The sequence below is a fragment of the Microcebus murinus genome, chromosome 16 (genome assembly GCF_040939455.1).
Source record: "Microcebus murinus isolate Inina chromosome 16, M.murinus_Inina_mat1.0, whole genome shotgun sequence".
NCBI lineage: Eukaryota > Metazoa > Chordata > Mammalia > Primates > Cheirogaleidae > Microcebus > Microcebus murinus.
In genome coordinates, this window is record NC_134119.1 from 16155548 (window position 1) to 16180868 (window position 25321).

At 38.0% G+C, this 25321-nt stretch overlaps 1 protein-coding gene and 1 long non-coding RNA gene across 2 annotated transcripts in view; one reads left to right on the forward strand and one right to left on the reverse strand.

The window, feature by feature from the left end:
• LOC142876863 (uncharacterized) overlaps positions 1 to 932 on the forward strand; it is a 58923-nt gene extending 57991 nt beyond the window's left edge. The window contains exon 3 of the long non-coding RNA XR_012923697.1: positions 794 to 932. This is a non-coding gene — a long non-coding RNA (uncharacterized LOC142876863). The remainder of the gene's footprint in view (positions 1 to 793) is intronic.
• Positions 1 to 25321, reverse strand: part of MACROD2 (mono-ADP ribosylhydrolase 2) — a 1812973-nt gene that overhangs the window by 176707 nt on the left and 1610945 nt on the right. The window contains 2 exon segments of the mRNA XM_076010917.1: positions 2819 to 2863; positions 19958 to 20039. Of these exon segments, the coding sequence (XP_075867032.1) occupies positions 2819 to 2863; positions 19958 to 20039 (127 nt within the window).

Below are 25321 nucleotides of genomic sequence, written 5' to 3' on the forward strand. Positions count from 1 at the left end.
CCTATGGCACTTAGGCAAATGATCCATGGCAAGATAAGGTCCTTAGACTGGCTGGCTGAGAGGGCAGTGCCCCTCATGGGCCAAGGATATTCCAAGGGTGCTTCATGTGAGCAGGATAAATGAAAATGGCAAGCCGAACATTCAATGTGTGGAAGGTAATTCAAGACAGGGTGATCATTTAAAGTCTTTTTTAAATGTGGTTCTTTTTAAAAATCAGACATTCTACATGGGTATAGGAATTGAAACTTTAATTAAAATTTTCCCTTCGGCTTTATGTCTACAAAAGGCAAGCAGAGTCCTTGTCTTAGTGCAGATTCTCTGAGAAGCAAACACTGAGACAAAGGTTCGGGTGTTATATAGTTAATCTGAGAGATGATCCCAGGATACACCAGAAGGGGAGTAGGAAGTGAGACAGGAAAAGAAAGGCTGCCAAGACTGGGTGTTGTTATTGAGTAAGTTCCACTGTCGGCAACCGGGACTTCATTCTCTTGGGGACCTCTGGGCAATGGTAGAGAATCACGCTGTCCACGACAGTAGCCACTAGGCACATATTGCTTTAAAGTAGTGGAAATTTGCTAGTCTACATCGAGATGTATCTGTAAAATATTACACATATCAATTTCACCAATTTCAAAGACTTAGTATGGAAAAAAGGATTTAAAACACATAATTTTTACATTGATTATAGGTTGAAATGAAAATATTTTGGATTATTATGCTACACAAAATATTAAAATTGGTTTCACTTGTTTCTTTTTCCTTTTTCCAATGTGGTTCCTAAAATATCCAAAAGTATACACGAGGCTCATGTTTGAGGATCACATTATGTTTTTTGGACAGCACTGAAATAGAACATGACTCAGATGTGTCCTACACATTGATCAACCAACTCTTGCTCATCATTGGTTGACATCTGCTCCAGAGAACTTAAATCCCTGGTACTTTGAGTTTGCTTCCAGGACCAAAGTCATAAGAACTTTCCTTGGAAAACTGTTGGTATTGCGAGACAACAGCGAGTGCCTAAGGGAATGTGAAGAATGCACTGACAATATTTGTAACCCTAACAATATTTGTACCTCCATATGATGAAATAAAAAAAAAAAAAAGAATGCACCGACAGCGGCTGCTACAGTTTCCTTTTCCACCTCCTTCATTGTTGCTTTTTACAACTTTCCTCTACATCTCGTGTCCTCTGAATTTACTGCATTTGGGAAGACCAAGGGCACCTTAGGAATCAGACATGTTCAGATTGAAGAAGAGTTAAAGAGAAGCTACAATCATTGTTTCAATGACTTTTTATGAAGAAAAGGAACTGGTATTATTTCTCTATGGAGACAGTGGGTGGTCAGAGGAAGGACAGAGATTTAACTTGAGAAGGACCATTTCAACCAAACCTTCCCTAAGGAGATCAGTTGCAACAGAATTTAAAGAGCTCACTGTTAATGGAGCTGTTCAGACTGAGGTTGTCAGTGGTTTGTAAGGGGTTTGGCATCAAATGACAGGTAACACAAAATTAGGACCTCTGAGATACCTATTTTAATTTTGAAACCTGGCCCCATTTCATGGCTAGAGCAGTGTGATTGCTGAAATGGAGACCATGGAGCTCTGAACCATAGAATGAAATCCTATATTTTTCCAGTATGTGGAAATGACAGAGAGAAAAAAAAGCAATGATTTAGTTAACATGTACTATGGTCCAAGCACTGTGTGCAACATTTCAGGTAAGGTATTTTATTTAATCCCCTAAATGAAACTACATGGTAAAAATTATTGCCCCCGAAGTATCAGGTGAGGCTTATCGAAAAAGACACTTGCCCAAGGTCAATAATTGGCAGAGCTAGAATTGAATTCAGATCTTTAGATTCATATATTCACTATTAAGGGCATACTGAGTGGCTACCTTGGGCCAGAACTCATGTTTTTCCCCACTACATTTCCCTCATAAACACTGGGATTTCTTGAGGAGTGGGCATGCATCTTAATTTCTGACAATGAGAGTAATATATGTGAGAAGTGCATTTTCCGAAGATGGACTTGCAATATTTTAGGTCTTACATGCTCTGAAGACTCATTCTCCATCAAGAAGAATGAGTCCATTTCATTTTCCCCTAAATCTGGGTGGCCTTGTGACTGTTCCAAACAACAGACGTAGGTGGAAGTGATACTATGGAACACCTAAGCCTGGTTTTTAAATAGGATGTACCTTCTCCCAGGCTCGCTCACTCTCTCAAGAGAAACTTATCTGGAAGCTGGCCACCATGCTTTGAGGAAGCCCAGGCCACATAAAGAGGCCATGTACAAATGTTTCAAAAACTTGCCCAGCTATGCTTTCAGCTGACAGCCAGAATCAACTGCCAGCCAGACAAGTGAGTGAATCTGCAGATGTTTCCTGCTGCCAGCTGTTGAGTCTTCCTGCTGAACCCCAGACCTTGTGAAACAGAAACAGGGAGATTCAATGATTGCTGCTGTACTCTGTCTGAATGCCTCACCCACAGACTATATGAGCATTAATAAGTGGTTATTTTAAGCCTCTAAGTTTTGGGGATGAGTTTATACAACTTTGTTAATTACGACATCATATTCCATTTTTACCTTAGCTGTCAGGAAGCTCAAAGTCAAATGTAATGTTTACATATAGTAATTGCATGAACCTTAAGAGTTAGCACTTCTTCTTCCTTATTTTACAACATTGAGCATATACTTCTGTTTTATTAACTTTATTTTGTCTTTCCTTGAAAAAAGAAATGAGGTGTACATAAACAACAAAATGATCCCTGCTTACTCCCAAGCAATAAAGTATTAATAATAAAATTAGTACCTGAATCTTCTTTCATTTCAATGTCTTCTTCTTCATTATTATCATCTATTAAAAAACAGAAAAAGAGAAAGACTTGTATGAAAGTGGGAAACACCAGAATTCATCAAATTGAATAAGAAAAATCAAAAGAAAAATAATCTTAGTAGAAAACAGACTATTAAAGCATGCATTTCTGTTGTCTTAAATTATTCTGAATTAGGAAAAAAGTATACACATTAGAGCATAATATAACACCTGGGATTTATGTTTTCTTTTTAAAAGATTATATATTTATAACAAACTATATATGCAATAATTTGCTTTGCTTATACAAGTTATATAAGGCCACTTCAGTCATTTCAACTCCTCAAACTTAAAAATCACAGACTTTAAATGCCACATTTTCTGTTTGTTAAAGGTATGCATGGTTACTTGGACATCATTATTTGGCTGTACGCCAACACATGTAAAATCCCTGCCCTACACCATGAAAAGTGCTGCTTTGCTACATATATTAACCTAATCTTTTAATCATGTGCTTTCAAGACACCCCACCAGTTGTACCATTTCCACTTAACTTGCTTCATCTCCTAGTATACCCTTCGTTTTAACTGGACAAGGACACTCGATTCCTCTGGACTACAGAGGACATGCTTGTTCTTTTGAGCTTTTGACACACTGTCATCTCTCTCCTTGAAAGCTCCCCATATCCAGTGCTGTGGTCTGAATGTCTGTGTCCCTTCCAAAATTTATATGTTGAAATCCTAACCCAAAGGTGACAATACGAGGAGGTGGGACCGCTGGGAGATGATTAGTACGTGAGGGTGGAGCCCTCATGACTGCGATTAGTGCTGTTACAAAAGAGACCCGAGAGAGACCCCTCATCCTTCCTGCCATGTGAGGACACAGGGACAAGATTCTGTCTATGAGGAAGTAGGCCCTCACCAAACACCCCATCTGCCAGTGCCTTGATCTTGGACTTCCAGCCTCCAGAACTGTGAGAAAGAAATGTCTGTTGTTTGTAAGCCACCCAGTCTAGGATACTTTGTCACAGCAGTAGGAATGGACTAAAACATCAGTCAGTGCCAAATCTTGTCGTGTTTCTACATTTGCACCTCTCTCCCCACATTACTGTCATCCAGAATCACACTCCCAGTTCCACTTGCCTTAGCTTTTTTAGTAGTTTTCTAAATGTTTCTCTCTTTCCCCTCCTGACTTCCATTCCTTTTACATGTGGCTGCCAAATCGATCTTAAAATACTGCTCTGATCTGGTCCACAAAGGTTCAGTGACTGCCCTCTGCCTAATGAGAAAACTCTAGACTCTTCCTGGTAACATTCAAGGCCAGTGGTACCAATTTTCTCACTCTCACCTCCTGTCGCACGCATGCCACCACCGACAGGGATGGCAGCACTTGACTCTTATCTGTTCTCTCAGAGTCCCCTTCAGCCTCCTCTCTCCAGGCAATGCCAGCAATGCCCTTCTCCATCGCTATTCACCTCTTGCTTCAAGTCCAAGCTTAGGTGCCACACCACCCACAGGATCCAAGTGTGAATGAATCATGTTCTCTTTGATGTACCTTATTTTTACTGCCTTCTGAATATGAACTTTAAGGACCTGTGGGCTTAAGTGTGCAGACCAGCCCTTCCACCTGCCCATTCCCAAGATGTGTGATCTTGGGGAAGTTACCTAATCTTCCTGAGTCTCAAGTTCATCAGCAATAGAGTAGGATGATAATAATGTCTACTACATAGAGGTATTATATGGATTAAATGAGATAATGCCATATAAAGTACTAAGACAGCTACTGAAACAACATCATTAAGTGCTAAATATTAACTATTACCATAAAATCCCACAGTCTAGTTACTTGCTAATGTATCTGTCTTCCATATGTTCAGCTTCAGATCATAAATGCTATGAAGATGGAGACCATGCCTTATCTTACTTTGCATTCCCTGGCACTTAATGCCTTTTATTTTATATGCTTTAGAATCAATAAAGAAACTTCCACTGAATTAAATTTTTATTATTTCCTATGTATCTCATACATATTAGGACACCTTGGGTCTATATTATGCTCTGTAAATAATGACAAATCAGTGAACATTTTGTAACTTCCTCCTAGATATTTGCTTTACAATTTAGTCATCTCTTAGCCAAATTTATTCAGTATGTTGGATATTGATAAATATTAAAAATATAGCACTCAGAGGAAATGAAAAATGCCCGTAATTTGAGGTTTTAGAAAGCTAATTCTTGCTGGCTTTTAAAGAAATAAGCTTCTAAAACAGTAAACATCCAAATACATTCAAAACATTGGTGGTTTTCTATACATTCCTTTTATACATTCTATGAATGCAATTTTGGAAGAAAGAATATCAATTTCTCAGAAATATAATTTTCTAACGAAATGATCATCAAAATGTTACTAAGTAAACTCTTCACAGATTCTTCCCAGAACATAATAGATTTAAACAGAATTTTATTTTCCAGAAATATCAAAAATCTCTAAGACAACAGATTCTCTGGAATCTCAGAGAGGGGTGAAAAAGAGTCTTCAAAGTTTTTGTGAAAAAATAAAAGATGAATAAAGATCCCTTTGCTCGTCATCCACGTTTCCATTTGTTCATTTGGCAAATACTCATTGATAGCCTACTGTGTGCAAGGCTTTGTGCCTGTAGAAAACACCAAGGTGAATAGACACATAAGCAGCTGTCTAGAATCTTGTCAGTAATTAGGAAACTAAAACATGCAGATAAATCCCAACATATGGTAGAGTAGTCAGTGCCATTGTAAAGGTGTCAGACAAGAGACTTATGCTTCCAGTTAGGCTACTGGGAAGGGCTCCTGGAAAACAAGACACTAGAGCTGATATCTGAACTTTATAGACTGTCCTGAGACCATCATCCCCAGAATGACTCTGGTGTGTTGAAGGATCAGACTTGGTGCTTTTACTCATTCATTCATCCATCCATTCCATTCATTCATGTCATTCATGTACTGATTAACGCATATACTGGCTAAAAGTCTCTGCAGGATCTGGACTCAGACTGCTTGGGGTTTACTTCTAGGCTAAGCCACAGATAACTACACAATCTTGTGCTAAGAGAAGACCAAGAATGCTTCATTCCAAAATATGGCTGAACTAAAGCAGCAGCATCAAGTCCTCTCTTACCCCAAAGTCCTATCTGTCAATCCTCTGTTTCTTCTTTCAAAGCACAGGCTGAGGCTTTTCTTTGAAGTTCCCCTTATCTACCTTGAAACTGGACCTACCAAGGGGAACACAGTGCTTTCCACCTCCTCCCTGAAATATCATTATCTATTGCAGAAAATACTGAGGAATTCAACCACACCTGAACATACTTTTGGTAAGATAGTGTCTGCCTCTTGGGCTGAAATTCCAAAGAGAATCATTGACAAATTGTATTTCTGTCTTCTGTGTCCATTCACTCTCCCCAGTAATCATTTATTGCCCTTTAAAAAACTATCTACTTTCTCCATCTTTTCTCTCCCCTATGAAGAAGAATATATAAGCTTTTGTACCCATTGGGTTATTTGGTAGTCATTCTAATGTGATTCCTACCACACTTAGGCATTTAAAATAATTTTATATGTCATTTCTCTCACTAATCTGCCTTTTATCAGTTGATTTTCAATGAACCTTCAGAGGGTGAAGTGGAAGTTTGTTTTGGCTCCTACATGACACAGAAGCTACACCTCAGTTTTTTCATCTGAAGAATAGGGAAAATGAAATTACTAGCTTCCTAGGGTTGGTAATATATGTAAAGTGCTTACATAGAATGAACATGCAATAAACAGTGATTCTTGCTATTAGGATGTATTAGTACTACTTTTGCTACTTAACCATCTATTGAATGCTACCATGTGCAAAAACTATGCTAGGCCTTAAAGATACAGATTAACAATCCCTTCCCTCAAAAAGCTCACAAAGTATATGATTCAGAAAAGTAAAATAGAACAAGAGTTAACAGATTCTCTGATGGAGGGAAACAGAGGTTCTGTTGGGAAACAGGCAAGAGCCAGCTGAGGTGGAGAGAAGGTCTAGGAGACATTTCCAGAAGAAAACAGGCTTCAGTTGAGTCCTAAAGGGTGAGTTGAAGTTATCTAGGGGGAAAGAAAGGCTGGAGTAGATGCTCAGGAGATGTGGGTTGCCTACCTATACCCCCTTGTTCCTAGACACTTCGGTACATGCCAGCCTGGCTTTCAGCCACCAGCTCCTGGGTCTCTTTGCCTGAGGGCTTTCTCTGGTTGCTGGAACCTACTCAAGAAATATCAGGGAATGCACACCCTTCAGGGGTTGGCTTTCAGAAATGATTAACAGGATACATGTACCCCAGCTCCCTTGCTGCTCAGGTGGCCTAATTCAGAAGCATGTTCTGCACCATCTCCCTGAGTCTCCCCCTTCCCATTGGGATTGAGCCCCGGCTGGCCAGTGGTAACTGGCTTATAGCTGAACCTTACTGCCTTCCTTCCCTGCCCTGTCTCACTCCTCCACTTTCCCCTACTGGTGTTTCCTGGGATCACCTCCCCCTAAATTACTTCTGCTTGAATCCTTGTTTCAGGATCTGCTTCTTGGGGAACTCAAACTCAGAGACATGGATGATGACATTGAAGCAGAGGAAAAAACATCTGTGAAAACATGTGGATGTAAACCATCAAGATGCTTTGAAGGAAATAAAGCTAGCTGTGGATGGCTGAAGGGAGGAGTTATACGAGAAACTGCAGCTAACCTGATCTCTTCTGGCGACACAATGAAGGGCCTTCCGTGCCAGCTGTGCTGGTTTTATGTGACAACATGACTGGGCAACAGGGTACCCCTGTTTTCACAGGGTGTGTCTGTGAGGGTGTTTCTGGATGAGATGAACATCTGAATGAGTAAATATAATAAATGAGTAAATTGACTGAGTAATGCACATTGCCCTCCCTAGCATGGGTGGGCCTCACCTAATCAGTTTACATCCTAAATAGAACAAAAAGCCTGATCCTTCTGAGAGTAAGAGGGAACCCCTCCTGCCTTACTGCCTTCCTGGTACTTGAACATTGGTTTTTGCCTGCTTTTGGATTCAAACTGAACCATTAATTCTTCCTAATTTCAAGCCTGCCAGCAGAACTACTCCATTGGCTCTACTCATTCTCAGGCCCTTGGACTCAGGAATTACACCATGACATCTCCTGGGCCTTCAGGTTGCCCACTGCAGATCTTGGGACTTAGTTTTCATAATTGCATGATCCACTTCTCATAATAAACCTCATTTCATGTGTGTTTATGTACATACATAGTGTGTGTGTATATATGATACATATATTGTGTATATATGATATATATGTGTGTGTATTTATTCTATTTCTCTGGAGAACCCTAATATGTCAGGTTGAAGCATTTAAACTTTAAGAATTTTAGAGTGAGTAAACGACTTTATGCAGAGGAGTGACACACCATCTTTTGAAAGATAACTTCTTTTCATGAGAGAAATTTACTGAGAAATTATAAAATATACACCTTAAAATTTTGTTATTATTTGTGTTAAAATCAAGCACAGAGCACTTCTGGTCTGCAAACCATCTAATGTGCTGTTTACATATTAATGAAATCTACTTTAGTTCAATATTATTCTACATAATATGCTCATTTGAATCATATTTATGCAACAAGTTTGTAGCAAGAATTTTTCTCTAACAAAACCAGGCACCAAAAAAGACAATATGGATTTTAAAAGAAAAACTAGGATAGCCTATGGAGGTAAGGAGTCATGCCATTCAAAGTTTGGAAGCAGTTAGGGGACTGATGGAGCGTGCCCACAGAGCTGTGGCCCTTTTAAACAGTTCTTCAAGCATCATACTTTTTGGTAGAGGACAAAAATGAAATAAAAGATTGCTAGTCAAAGGGATACAAATGCCATTTCAAATAAAGAGCAATCCGTCAGATGGTATTGTTCTGTGTGTTCAGAAATGCCAATTCCAGAAAATCTCCTTCCCTTCCCAGGCATAGACCGGACAGAGAGGCTAAAGCTCCATTTCATCTTAAGGGGCCTCTTTGATGTTAATTTCATAATAGATGCCGTTTTTATTCACTGCATCACTCTCTGTCAGATTACCCTGTTGAGTTCTACACAAATACACGAATATGACTAAAGTTCTTATTTTGATCAAAAATGTATGTGAAAACCAACTAATTTCTCACGAATAACCAGTTTTTGGGGACAGCTAGCTTTATAGACTTCAGAAGCCCCTTCATAAGAAAGTGTCTAGCCTACTTTGAGGCTTATAATATCTATTTCACCTTCTTTTATGGGAGATGGAGTTAATATGAGTGACTTTCATCTTTACTATTACACCTGTTTTTTGAGCAGCACCTCATTTCCCAGTAACAAATAGTCCACGCTTTTTTGAAAAATGAAATATACCATGGGTTTTGGAATGATTTGAGCTTTGTCCTACTCTTTTACTTAGAGTATCTGATAATTAATATAGTCTTTTGGGGAAGTAGAATGAAGAAAAATAAACAAAACCCCACGGAACTTCATAACTTCATTCTAGAGCAGAAGTTCTCAAAGAGTCGTCTCTGGATCCACAGTGCCATTGTCACCTTGACACTCATCAGGAATGCAAATTCTCAGGTCCCACTCAAGACCTACTGAATCAGAAGCTCTGGGGGAGGGGCCCAGAAATCTAAGTTTTAATAAGCCCTCCAGGCGATGCTCATGCACGCTGAAGATTGAGAGCCAGTGGTCTCAAACACTGATATTGCTGTGTTGGAAAAGAATCTTTCAAAAAAGTTTATGTCCATCTTTTGGGATATCTCAGCTGAGCTAACTTGTGATGTCTCATTAACACTAACGTGGTGACAGGTGCCCAAGCCAAGCGGTTGCTGAGTCTGATAAATAGCTATGCTTTCCATAAGATACTGTGTGCTTTCCTCTGTGCTTGAAATCACCCAGCTACTATACCATGCAGCTGGAAGGCAAGGACCCCTGGCTGGGATTCTCAGGTTGGCTAGGAACATCTGCATGGATGGAGATTACCTTCAAAGAGGCCTGTGGGCTCATGAGAAAAGGAAGGAAAAAGTGAACCTCATGAGCTAATAAGGGATCCTCTCTACCACTAAGAGAGGAAACAAACAAACAAAAAAACGACAGGCATCTGAAACAGATCATTCAATTCCCTTGTCAAAATTTCATGGAAAGCTGCACATATGGGCAGGTCAAGGAGAAAAATGACAATAATTCTGTTGTGACTTTTATTTCAAGTGCTCCCAAGTCCTCTCCCTTAAAGCTTAATTTCTTACCACGGGCTTCTTGTGCACTCCTTACTTTTTAAATATTTCATCACCAAAATCTTATAGGAACAATTTGCATTTGCAGAGAAGGGAAATGTTATTAGCAAAAATTAAGCCTTTCAGGATTTCCCTGTTGTGGGGAAGATGTTGGTATCCTCCTATTTTCTAATGAAACTTGACAAAGCAGAAACTCCAGGCTAAGAATAACTGAGAAATGAAAGTTCTCACAGAGAAGGCTCCTACCATAAAGTTGAATACTTGGAGCCACTGATCTAACAAATGGCTAAATCCACTTTCTGCAAGGTAACTGATAAAAGCTAAGAGAAGAAGAAAAAAAAACTGCATGGCTCTGCTGCTTTGGCTTAGCCAACTGGGCACACGATGGCACCACTTACTGAAATACGGGATATAGGAAGAGGAAGATTGGGGAGTGAAGGGACAGATTTTAGATTGAGTTTGACATGTGTTGGGTTGAAGATGCCTGAGAGACTCCCAGCTGGACATGGATGTGTTCAGGTGAGTATACCAGTGAGAGCTGGCCTGGACACAGATAAATGACAGGAGGACAAGTAGAAGACAGCAGGCAACAGAACAGAGTGACCAGCCAAGTACAAAGGCTCCAAAGGGCCATGTGAAGTCATGTGATCAAATACGCACTGGTTTCCAGTCCCATGCTCAACCCATCCAAGAGGTTCCTATAACTTCAACAAGGACAGCTACAGAAGGGTGCAGAGAATCACGGGATCACTGTGGATTATGGAGTGACTAGCAAGTGAAGGAGACAGACAACTCTTCAAAGACACATGGCTTAAAGTAGAAGTTAGGTCCATACATAAAGTGGAATATAGGTTGGAAGATTCTTAGTTTCTCTGTTGTTGATTTTTTATCTTTATTCTTACTTCTGTGCCTTATTAGGCATTATTTCATTCATGTGCTATTTCTCAAGAGAATTTCCCCCTGCCTTTATCTCAATGTTTTCAGCTAAAGAACAAACACTCAGTCTACCCAGAATGTTTGAAGAGTCTTGCAAAAGCACCCTGCAGGGGTCCCTGTAAAGATGCCTATAATACCCTCCCTTCTCCAAGTAGCATTTAGATGTGTCTGTTTTACCAGAACTTCCTAATGAGATCAAACTCTGCTTAGTCAAGGCTCATGTTCCCAGGTCTTCATTTGTTCTGCCGTTTATCAGCATTTGCTCTACTCACTGCACACTCCCCCCTTCTTGAAGGGACAGATTGCATTCTGTCTATGCCTGCTGCTTATTCCTGTATTCAGGTTGCTTGGTTACAGCAACACTTCACTGGATTTTCATTGAAGGCAAAATGTGTTTGTAGCTTTTGAGGCCCATCAAGTGGAAATGGTTAGCACCCATTTCCTAAGAAGGCAGTTAACTCATTTATGTTAAATTACAGAGAGCAAGTCTTGTAGAATTCTAAACATCGATGTGATCAGCACATTAAAAGTGCACAAATGTGCCATGTACCTGTAAATATTCATGACTAAAGAAAATGCTGGATTCTTTTACTCCATAATTTTTTTATATGCTGAAGGTGTCATTTGAAAAGAAAAAGTACAATTCAGAGTGGTTAAGCAGTTTTTCTTGTGTTTCTTTTACTTATTCAAAGACTACTCGTGTATTAGTTTTCTCTTGCTGCTGTAATATATTTTTTACTGTTAGTGGCTTAAAACAGCCCAAATTTATTACCGTACAGTTCTCTAGGTTGGAAGTGCCATATGGATTCACCTAGGTTAAAATCAACCTGTTGGCTGGGCTGCATTCCTTTCTGGAGGCTCTAGGAAAGAATCATGTCCTTGCCTTCCTACCTTCTAGAGGCTGCCCACATCCCTTAGCTCGTGGCCCCTTCCTCCACCTTCAAAGCCAGCAATTGTTTCATCCCTCTGAGCATTCTCCACTAAGTCAGCCCCCTCTGACTTTTCTCGTCTGCTTCCTTTTTCCAATTTTAAGAACTCTTGTGATTACATTGGCCCCACCATGATAATCCAAAGTAACAGTTCTATTTTAAAGTCAGCTAACTACAACCTTAACTCCATATGAAATGTAACTTTTCCCTTTGCAGTATCACATAACATATTCATAGGTTCTGGGGCTTAGGATGTACACATTTTTTGGGGGCCAGTTTTCTTCCTACTACATCTGGTAAATCAGGAAGCAGATTGCTTTGCACAAAAGTGAAGAATAGAACTAGAAAGAATTCTATTCAGAAATAAAAGGGTATTCTGCGGGATCAAGTTTATAGGCTTAAAATCATGGTCATATTTGAGTTTTTGGTTTTTAATCACATTCTCTTCTAAAAAGGGCTGCTTCTTTCCTTTCTTTTTTTAAGCCTTCATTCTTTTCTTCCTCTCATCTCCCCCTTTTTTCTTTCTTCCTATATTCTTTCCTTTTTATATTTTTCATTTTTCTCTTATCTATCTTTCCTTACTGTTTTTGGTTATAAAAAAATATCAAAAAGACAAATGATGAACTTGGAAACCACTTACCACATCTATTTGAAAGGATTAATAACCTTAATATACAATGAGTTTTCACAAATCAATAAAAAAGATGACAGCAGTCAATAAATTATATAATTTGCTAAATAACTGCTATATAATTAGTGATTTCATATAAGAAATTTGGAGATACATAATTAGAAAGCATAAGCTATATGAATAATAAAAAAATGGACATTATTACCCATTAATTATCAGCATAAGAGGAAGGAGCGAGAACATTTGGATATGCCATATGATTGGAGGAACACCAGTTTTTCAGGATCTCCAGCACTACTGGTGTAATTAAATCATATGTGGCTGTTTTTTTAGCAGACAAGTAGCTTTAAATAATTATCCGTATTTTCAAGATTGCTATGAGAAAAAGTATTACATTGTGAAAAGGCTTTGAGAAGAGACATACCCAACTATGTGACTTTGGCCAATTTACTGAGTTTTCTTCAGCTTCTGTTCCCTACCATCCCCATAAAAGCAGATGATAAATCCATACTATAGGATGTTGTTGGAAGGCCAGTCTATAAGTCATGAACTGAATTAGTCCTTCTTAAATATAAGATCTATCACATTACTCTCACAATCAAGACCTTACTCTTAGTCCCAAGTACTTAATGCAAGGTGAAGAGTGTCAACATATTTTGGGCTCTATAAATTGGATATAAGTATCCTACTTTATTTCACAATTTCTCCAATCTAAACTGCCCTTCTCCCTCTATGATGCCTACACAACACTTGACACATCACTTCTCTCCTCCTTGTTTTAACAATCACTGCAAGTGCCATGTTCTTCCTGCAACTTGCCCCAACCAACCTTGTTCTCATACATATTTGCCTCTGAATTCCTGGGTGCTATAACTATACCAGTATTATACTAGATTATTTGATAATATTTTCCAACTGTTCTGCATAATATATGCCCCTTCAAGCATATTATAAGAACTATATCTTGAACATAGCATTAACCAAAGCTTTGGGAACTTAGTAAGCATATACTAAATATTCGTCAATTGATGGACAGAAAGATAGTAAATGACAGTGGATGAGATAAACTTATAAAGTCAATGAAAAAGGGGATGCAGAAGACATAACATGAATACTTTCTCTTGTTTGTTTTTAGAGAGTAGATCCAGGTAAAGTTTCAAAAAAATATTATGCACTTTTGCCACAGGATAAATATTTTAATTTTTGAGAATTTTTTAATGTTTAATTTTTGAGCATTTAAAAAATATTCAAAAAGCAGTGTTATGTTCTCATCTAGCCATGTTAACAATACTTAGAGTTTCTAGAAAAAAAACTTATTTTTACATGAGACTTTGGTTATATACCATCTCTGTCTTAGTCTGTTTTGTGCTGCTATAATAGAAGACCAAAGACTGGGCACTATAAAATTAACAGAAATTTACTGGCTCGGAGTTCTGGCGGCTGAGAAGTCCAACATCAAAGTGCTGGCATCTTCTTGCTGCATCAGAACATGGGGGGAAGACATCACATAGTGGCAGACAAAGAGAGAGGGCAAGAGGGAGGAGGCCAGACTCACCCTTTTATAATGGCACCAATCCTACCCATGACGGTAAAGCCATCATGACCTAATCACCTCTTGAAGGTCCTACCTCTTCATACTGTTACTAATGGCAATTAAATTTCAACATGAGTTTTAGAGACGACAAACATTCAAACCATAGCATTCCCTGTTTAGGCTCATGGAAGTTTTTTATTTACTTTACTATTATAAATACCCACTTTATATTTAGAAGTTTTCCAGATTCTGAAAGGTCAGTGGGATATTAGGAATGGCCTCTGTTCTCCACAAACTTACTTTTTCATTACTAAGATACAGAGATCAAAAAAGAAATAATAATATAAAATAAATAATATAAAATAAAATAATGATATAAAAACCCAGCCACAGCTGCCTGGCAGCAGTGTGTGACATAGTATGCCTTGCAGGAATGTGGATAATTTAGACAAATAGAAATAAATGGAAGAAACATATGGTCAGGAAAATAGATGAAAGTTATATTTATATCAATAACGTTTATTACATGTTTGGAAGACTATAAGGAGGTCAAGATAAATGAGGCTTGACTGAGAAGATTCTTGGTTTGTTTTGTTTAGAAAATAATAGACATGCATTAAAGATATCAAAAGTCTCCTCACAATTGAAATTTGGAGTTTTCTTTACCATGATCATGCAAAGATAGACTTGTTGTGGGGCTCCTCTGTGCATCATTGAACGTTACTGGCATCCCTGACCGCCAATCACCAGATGACAATAGCCTCCTTCTCTTCTGGAGTTGTGAAAATCAAAAATGTCCCCAAATGACCCCTGAAGGAAAAAATCACTCCTAGTTGAGGATCACTGCAGTAAACAAATGCAGGATTTCCCTTAAGGGAGAAGACAAGGGGGTTTAGCCATGATATCTCTAAAGCTACTAACACCAGGATTTTTTGATACAGTTACAAAGTCATATGTTCTTTTTTGTTATTATGAAGAAAATTAATATCCAGAAGTTCTCTATTAGGTCTTACATTCTAATAAAAAAAATCAACTTCTCCATTCCAGATCAGGAATTATCTTTTCTTTTTCCTTACATCCAGTGAAAACTACATATAGTAAATTCTATGCACTAAAAATTACAAGCCTTTTATGTAAAGAACAAAGGGGTTTCTGAGTTGACTCAAATATTATTTGCTGTAGGCCATGTAATGGTGCACTGTAACTATAAATTATTCGTAACCTAAGTGTATGATAATTCCATAAAGCTGCCACGCTCTACTTCCAAATAATACATCTGGAAGGAAAAAGTCAAATGTGCTTCACCTCACAGCAAGATATAAAACTGTTGAAAAAAAATCATCATTACTGATTTCTTTCCTTAGAGGTTCTTACTGCATTTTCATGATGGACACTGTTAATGGGCTGAATCGTGTCCCACCAAATTCTTATGTCTAAGTCCCAACCCCAGTACCTCAGAATGGGACTCTATTTGGAGATAGGGTTATTAAGAGGTCATTAAATTAAAATAATGTGATTAGAGTGGGTTCTAATCCAATCTGACTGGTGTCTTTAAAAAAAGAGAAAGATAGAACACAAACGACTCAGGGAGAAGATCATGTTAAAATACAGAGAGAAGACAGCCATGTACAAGACAAGGAGCAAAGCCTCAGAAGAACCTAACCTTGCTTCACCTTGACTTTGGACTTGTAGCCTCCAGGATCAGGAGAAAATATATTTCTGCTGTTTAAGCCATTCACTCTGTGGTACTTTGTTTTTGCAGCCCTAACAAACTAATAAAAGCAATTCTCTATCTTCTCCTATAGTCATGCTACAAGGCCTTTGGCCTTCTTCTCACCACTTACCTGCTCATCTGCAGGTAATAGCACCATGCTGTGCAGATGATTTGGAAGGAATTTGATTTTGAGATCAATGATGAAGCACTAAACTGACTTATACTAGAACATTTTCCATGAAGACATTTACAGGTATTAGAAGAGAAGCATGGCAGCTCTGAAAAATGATGGGCAGCAGATGAAATTAGAAAAGGGACTCTCTCAGTTCTCCAAATGCATCCTGGCAGTTGACCTCAGCTTTCTCTGAAGATGCTCTGGGAAAACTTGACCTATCACCTTTGAGCAAGACAAATGCCATTCTCAATTTTAAAATATAGTTCTGTTGCTTCCTAGCTATATGCCTCATTTTCCAGATCTAAAAATGTAGGATGTCATAGATTTGTTTAATATAGCTGCTGCCCTGGCATCCATTCTGGGGCCTGACATAAGATATTTGAAACCCAGTTGTAGCCCATCGCCTCTGGCCTACTTACAATCTCCCCTTTCTGTGTGGTTGTATGTGATATGTTCTACATGTTCCTCATCCCACTGACCCAAAACCCAACTCTCTCCAACGAAAAAATCTGATCAACACCAGAGGCATGTAAATAAGATCCTCCTTCACGATGGTTTTCCTTACACCAGCCAATCCACACCCTATGGACAAGCCTAAGGGATAAAGCATGTGAACGCTGATAGAGGCAAAGTGCCACAGCTCCCCTCTCTTTCTCTCTCACTCCCCACTTGCTGGCTGAGCTCCCTCCCGACTTCCTGTTGGCTTCCCCAACCTCTTTGGGACCTGTGAGTAATACAGTTCTTGTGTTTCGTGCATTTTAATTTCACTTCCTCATTGTGTTTCACCTGACAAACACATCTGAACCTAACTTTCCTCCTCCTACCCCCACTCCCTGGTCAGAGCTCTCCCAGAGAGTGGCTATCTTGGCTCACGGCCAGTCTCAAGAGAGAGAAACCTCAAGACCAAATTAGAAAGAAAACAAAACAGTAGAAATCACAACACAGGGTTAATATGATGCCTACTTTCTTAGAATTATCATGAAGAGTGAGTGATTTAGCTGGTGTAAAGAAATGAATAATATGTCTGGCTGATGGAAAACGATTAAAAAATGTTTGAATTATTATCAGCTATTATTAATATAATATTATTTATATTATGTAATATATTGATTATAATTAACTGTTTTAATATTACTGAGCTGTTATTAATATCAGGTAGTAGTTATGCATGTATCATTTCTTTAGTAGCATCTCTTCTAGTCTAACTTTTATTGTTTTTTCATTCATTTTGTCTCAAAGTCCCAATTATTAAAGTTACAGACATGAGGTTAAAGTACCCCAAAATACAGAGATTTGGTTTAATATAAAAATGGCTTTTTTCCCCTTTTTCATTTTTTCCCTTAAGAGATGGGGTCTCACTCTGTTGCCTAGGCTGGAGTACAGTGGCTCCATCATAGCTCACTGCAGCCTCAGGCTCCTGGGCTCAAGTGATCCTCCTGTCTCTGTCTTTAGAGTAGCTGAGACTATAGGTACATGCCGTCACACCTGGCTAATTTTTCTTATTTGTTTGTAGAGGCAGAGTTTCACTATGCTTCTCAAGCTGGTCTTAAACTCCTGGCCTCAAGGGATCCTCCCACCATGGCCTCACAAAGTGTGGGATTATAGGCGTGAGCCCCAGCACTGAGCCTAAAATGACTTTTTTCCTAAGCTATTATCATTATGCATTGCAAAAAGTTATGAATACTAGTTAGAGATATTCTGAATAAGTCAGTCTGGGGAAATATATGGCAGATCAGAAAAATTATTTTCTAATCAGAGATAGTATGGTTATGAATTAACCATAAATTCAAATTAAGGACAGATAATATATATCACCTATATTAGCAGTCACACATTCCATTAGACATCACCTTTATTTCATATCGCGTATTTAGAATTTACAAATGGCTGATGCAACATTGGAGAAATATTCCACAATATTTGAGGATTTTGACATTTAGTTTAAAATTTACTATTATAAATATGCACCAAAAATAATTTCACGAACATGGTGTGCTTCAAAGCATTGATGTGAGACTGAGGATGATTTTATTATTATTTCACTTGCTAAAGTACTGAGATACATTTTTAAATTTATTTAAAGTAGCAATTTTCCAACCAATAATTTATTTGCATAGTTATTAATATATTCTAGACTCCTAAAACTGTCTTTTTTTAAATTTGCAGTGTGATGTTTGGTTCTGCATCATTGGAAATACCTGCTGATAGATTTGTTTCAATACCAATGGGATCATAATTATGCAATTTTTTTATCATGTTGGAGTGAAAACAAGTTTTAATTTTAGAAGACATGAAAATGAATATGATGTCATTATTTCTAAACATCTCAACGAGTCTAAAGTTTACAAAACTCTTAAATTATGCTATGATATTGACAAAACATGAGAATATTTGCTTCCCATGTAATAGCAAGTCACTTTTTTTTTTTACACAATATATTGCTTCCTTTTAATAATACTTAAAAATACAGGCACCAATCACTGTGATTATAGAAGAAATCAAGAGAAAAGATGGAACAAGGAGATTGAAACCAAAAGGCCATCAGATTATGATGGCAAGAATTTATTTAATTCAACTCATCTCAACAGCTATTAATACTTAATAAATAGCTGTTATATGCTTTATACTCTGTAACACACTGAGATGCTTAAAAAAAGGAAGAAAGATAACAAAAGGAGAAGGAAGAAAAGAAGGAGGAAAAGAAGAAAGAGGAGAACAAAAATATCACAACCACTATCCTGTTCTTCAACACATGGGAGTCTCTGAGGAATTTACGTTATGTTTCAGTTAGAGATATACTCTGGTTAAATCCTCAAATTAAATACACTTAGAAGATTCACCTTTTAATTATAAAATGAGAAAGAAGAACTTCAATTACACAGAAGGATTTAGTCCACTTAGAGCATTAGCACAGAGTTGAACACCTCCATTGGTTTTCTGCAGCTGTTCTGGACAGCTACTCACATCCTGACCCAGGGGCAGGACATCCTCTTTATTGTGTCTGTGATAGGCTGCTTAAAATGATGCATGTGTACCAGCACCCTTCATTCCCTCCTTCCCGCCTGCCAGAGTCACCTGCTACATGAAAAGCTACTTCAAATGGAGATGGAAACCTCAAAAGAAAGCTCTTTGAAAGGCAGGCACCAACGATGCGCACAGTAGCTTGAAATTTCCTGGAAGCAATTCTCACCATGGCTAAGGAAAGCACTTTGGACACTGTGACTTTAATGGCACCATAAAAATAACAAGGCATTAAACAAGCCTCAGCCTTAACAGGCTGGAAGAGAGGGAGAGTGAAGGGAAATATTCAAATTATCCCAATCCAACTAATGGCACATTCAATCGATGTAAATCCATTACTCAAGGTTTTTTAACAACCCTGAGGTTTCTCCTACATTCTAAAAAGAAGTGTGCAATGACTACCATTCTCAGATCGTCCTAGAAAGTGCTACTATAGTCATTGCAGTTTAGGGTGAGGAAACTGGGGAGGAATAAGGATGGAATGCAGGAACAGACTGAATTCTGACTACAAATATAAATAGGCTCCTTATAATTTCCAGCAAAGGTGTTTAATGTGGTAGATGTAGGCATGGGGCCAGGTAAACTTACAAGTTGGAGATGGAACCAGAGATGATGCAATTTAGGGCCAGGGGGATGGCCTTTAGAAGTCATTTAGTTAGCCCCTCACTCTCGATGTGGGACACTGAGACCCAAGAGATGAACTGACTTCCCCAAGAAAATGCAATGGCCTCATTGCAGAGAGTTCTAGAGCCTAGCTTTCCCGTCACCTCATTCAGTTCTTAGAAACTATGATGCAAGCTGGCAGGGATGACTAGTGTGGGAACCACATTTGTAACAGTCCTGAAGATGTTAAACAAAATAGAAGTGAAGTCTCCACTTTTTCAATCCTCAATTCCAAAGGCAACAACAAATCGCTTTACTCACCTACAGGGAAAAACTCGCTCATTTTCTTTTTGTAGATTTTGAAGTCAACTTCTAAGAAGACACAGAAGATGATCCGATCCACCTAGAGGCAAACAATAAACACTCAAAGTGAAAGGAAATACGGCAATTGCCTTCCCAGAACAAGGTCTTAGAACAAAAACAAATGGAAAAACTTCATACAGATTTTTGGCATTATACTGCTAACTACATCACAACACTGAGATTCAAGGGTATGTATGTGTCAGAGTGGGTTTGTACTCTGTGTATAAATAAACCCATGGGCTCTTTGGTAGAAAGATGTTATATAAATCAAATAACAAATACTAAATGACAATAAGCCACTTTGCAGCAAGCTATAAATAAGATCTAAGATTCTGACAGGATACCTAGACTTTATGTCCTATAAAACAGCCACACGAGAGATGTACAACAGAATGATAATAAAGTATGTCAGTAAACAAAGAACTCTTTGTCCTACTCATGTTAGACAAATATATTAAACATATTAGTATTTGAATATGGCCTAAAAAGCTTCCATACAGTTTAATTTGCATAAAGTCACTTGCTTTTAGCTTAACATATTTAGAAACAAAGCAGAAATAAAATATAACTAGATGAGACTAACACAGGTCAATATAACATTTAATTTGGTAGATATTACTAAGTAAATGCCACCTCAAAAGTAAAATGTGTGCAGTCTGTTTTTGTCTGTTTTGAGAGAGCTTCTACGTGTAAGGAATTTCTCTAAAACATTCAGAAAGTAATATGGTAAATAGAGAAGGGAGATGGAATGTATATAATAGCTCACATGTATCTGATATTAAATCGGTGACTCAATTCTGTGTCCTGAAAATAAATACTTCTTTAGTTCCTTTAACAATGTAAAGAAGTTAAAAATCATTCAATCTATCAAACTGCAGATGGAAAACTGAATAGAACATCAAGTGAGCCATTTCTCATGGCACTATGAAAAGGAAGTGGGTTGTGCTTGTGGCACGACAACACAGAACCCAAATGGATGTGGTCTACCTCACCCCTGTGCTCCTCAGCCTGTGGGATGCAGATATAGCTAGTGTGACAGTTCCCAGTAGGAAAGACAACCTACCTACTGGGGTGAGAAGTGGGGGTTGGGGCACAAGGAATCACCAGGGGTCCCTCACGGATGCCCGGAGAATGGGCTCCCTAATCCCCACACAAGTCTAGAACTCATGTGGGGTGGGGACTACCTCCTGGGCTGTTAGCAGACTTCCCTGTTGTAATTATTAAAGACCACACAGTCCCTGTAACTGTGGAAGGGTTATGAGAAAAAGCACTTGGCCTTCAGAAACGGAATGACTGCCATGCAAATAACCATATTTCCTTTTCCCTGTATTCATTTTTGTGTCTGGTCCTGCCTGCCTATCATTAACACTTTCTACAAATGCAAAAACTGCCAATGTCAACTCACTTTCCAGGTGAACTATAAATTTAGTTGAATAAGTGATCAACTTCGTGCAGTAGTGAATGCTCATATCCACTCTCCTTAAGGCATGTTTATGTTCTGTGGCTAAAGCTCAAAATCATAATGTTGAGTGACAGAAATGAGTTGCAAAAGAATATATACTCAGCAGTGCCATTTACACAAATCTTTGAAATGTAAAGATGCAGCAGTGTAGGGATCCATTCATAAGTATTGTTAAAATAATTAACTGGAGGGCATTAAGCCAAGGTGGCTCCAGTGTCCTGGGTTTCTACATAAGCAAACTGAGTGTAAACAGTAAAGAGAAATTTATGCTTAACCATTCAGAAATTGCCAACTATTTTCTTACTAGGGCCTTTCCACTAGAATGACTCAAAGTTATTCCTCCACCTTAACCAATCATGTATTTTCTTTGACTTGCTTCCATGTTCACACGACAAAAGCCCTTCAAAGTCCCTTCGGTGGAGCATAAAACCACCTGCATTCTGAAGCTGCTCAATTCATACATTGCTATCTGCTCAAACTCTAAAATTTCAATGTGCCTCAATTTATCTTTTAGCAGTACTAATATAAGGAAACAAAGGGATGTCACACGTAACTTTATGATGATTACTTCCGGGGAGAGAGGAAAGGTCAAGGAAGTGGTAGGCATAGATTTAACTGAATAGTTAATATTTTATTTATGTAGAAAGAAATGAGATTTGAGATAATATGGCAAATGGATAACAGCTATTCATTATGGGAGTAGCTATAAAATATCATTTTCTTTGCTTTTCTGTATATTTGAAATACTTCATAATTAAAAGTTCTAAAAGTAAGACTATGTTAAGCTTCATTATCTTCCCTTAGATACAAGTTACTCTCAAACCACATTGAGCTACCTGGATTTTCCCAAGACCCTAATTATTCTCACTTGTGTACTTATGATTGTTAACTGTTTTCCTCAGGCTTGAAATGGTCAGATTATTTCTAAAGTCACCCAACTGATCAAAAATCAAAATAAGAAAATTTGGCCTAGTGCAGATTTAAGAAGACCAAACTCAATAGTCTCATTTCTATCCATTTTTTCTATATTTAAGATCATTTAATATAAATAATGAAATTTTTAACACACATGTCCCTTGTGTGTATAAATATGTACATGAGTGGATATATATGTGAGTGTGTTTGTGTGGGGGGTGTTTAGTGCTAATGTTATTCCCTAAGTGAACTTTTAAATTATACAGACCATATACAGATTTTTAAAATATTACAAGAAATTCTTATCCACCTTTTAGCACATTAAGCTCTGTTACCATGGAAATGGTTTGGGTCCAAAATTCAGCGACCCGATTTATTTTGCCAGAAAGAAAATGGATAACGTCAATTAAACACTTTAATTTTGAAATAACTGAATGGCCCCGTTCCTGACCTCACCTTTTAGCATAACACTGAAAATATCTTGGAAGCAAGTTGAATCCAAGAATGAACCTCATTCAGCAAGTACTTATGTATGTATATGTATATATATTTACATATGTCCCACAAACGTATTTGTGGCAGATTGGTTTTTCCAAGGTGGCCTGCAATGGGCTCTCTGCCCTACAACTCTTCTTGCAACACCATAACGACAGTCCTTTCATTGAGCGAGGGAATCTGTACTTCCTTCTGTTGAACCTGAAAGGCCTCTGACTATGGCAGAAATGATGTCATGTGATTTTTAAATCCACTTTATAACAGGTGATATAGTTTCTGCCTAGTCCTTCTGCGAGGCTGTCTCTTGTATGCAACCATCATGCCATGAGAAAGCAGAGAGATCACATGGACAATCCATGTGTAGTGGTTCCGGCCCCCAGCCCTAGCTCAAAGTGGGTAGCCTTTAGGTGATTTCAGCTTCAGGCTTTTGAGCCACTCCAGCTGATGCCACATGGAGAGAAGATGAGCTATTCCTACTAAATGATGATTGCAAATTCTTGTGCAAAACATAGAAATATATAACTAGACATTTGATATTCTTCCAGCTTCTCCCTATCACCATTTTTTTTTGAAGTCTCTTACTTTTATAACTATGTAGTAATTGACTCCCGTTGAAAAGCTCAGACTGAATAAATCAAGTAGAAGCCACGGTGGGATGACAAGAAGAATATAAAAAGTCTAATTGTTACATGGCTGGGAGATCAGAAATCTGACTTGTGCAAAAAAGGCAGGACCTCGGTAATCTATTCCAGTCCCAGATAAATTTCATGAGAACCTATGAGTATGCCTCACTATTGAGACCGAGGAGCATAGTTTCAGTTTTTTTTTTAATGTTAGGCAGTAGAATAATTTTGTCAAATAGTGGTTGTTGACTCATTCATTCATTTATTCATCACATATTAAGTGACCACCTTCAATTTTTTGGCCCTAGCCCACATGCTAGAAAGCACGAATCCAGAAATTGAGTGATTTTTTCCCCCAAGCCAAACAATTAATTAGTGGCAAAACCTCAACTCAGGTATCCTAACTTCACATCCACATTTTCTTGTGATTTTCACTCTGATGGAGACACATCAGATTGAGTTTCTAGGCCTGTCACCAGTTCTGTGACACTGGACAAGCAATCATCTCTCTGGACCCCTGTTTTCACATTTTCATAAAGAAACTATTGGATTATCTCTACAGTTTCTTGCTTTTCTATACTTATGTTTTCGTCTATTTCTGTAGCAGTTTTGTCCTAGGTCAACTTAGTTAAGCCAGAGCTGCATTTCTCTGAATGGCTGTGTTAAGATTAGCCACGGAGAAATTTCCATGAGATTTTGCAGGGCAGAAGTGCAGCTGCAGGGATTGCACAAGGAAGGTGGGCATAGTAGGGCTCTGGGAAAGTTATGCACATTACTTTTTTTTTTTAATGAACAAGCTGTCGATAAACTCAGGTGAGTACCCAGTTTAAAACATGACAAATAATACAAAAAGTAACATTAATATTTTTCAGAATTAACAACTTGACTGTAGTTCTTGTTAGACCTTATACTAGAAACTTATGAACATCTTTGCATCTCCAGAGTGTGATACAGGTCCTGACTCACATAATAGGAGTGCTGTAAACATCCACAGAGTATGTGTGTAGGCAAATAGACTTGACTAAAATGTAGGTATGTGGCAGATATTTTTCAAGGTTATTTAGTTCCAGAACCAAAAAATATGATATTTCAGAGGTAGATTTCCCTTATGTTTGCCAGAAAACAGAAGTATAGTTGAGCCTGGGAAAAGCAGCATATAAAGGGCATGTGTCATTTATTGTCACCAATAGTCATCTTATCTAGTGATACTATATTGAGTCCAGTGGCTTTTCAGCCCTGTCCTGATGTTTTCACATAGGGTGCTTATTAGTTTTACAATGGCAACAATGATGTCCTCTACACCAGGAGGTATTCAAACCTAAAAGCTTTTTAAAATGAAAAGACAATATAAGTATGGGCAAGGATGTAGACTGAGAAGAGCTTTCACGTACTGCTTTTGAGAATAAAAATTTTTGCAACCTCTTTGGAAAATTATTTGGCAGTATCTGCTAAACTAGCTGACTATACACATACCCTATGACCTAGCAATGTCATGCCTAGATAGACACCCAGTAGAATCTACCCAAAAGTTCACCAAAAGACACATTTCAGAATGTTCGCAGCAGCACTAATTGCAGCATCTCCAAACTGGAAGCTGCTTAAATGACTGTCAGTGGCAGGATAGATGAATAAATAATGATGTTTTCCTATAATGTAATATTAAAAATCAATGAGAATAAAAATTTAAAACTACACACCATAATATGATTAAGCCTCACGAGCATAACAATGTATAAAAGAATCCAGAGGAACAGAGTGCACACTCGATAATTCCATTTTTATAAAGTTCAAAAACATTATAGAAATAGGCAAAACCACCTATGGTGT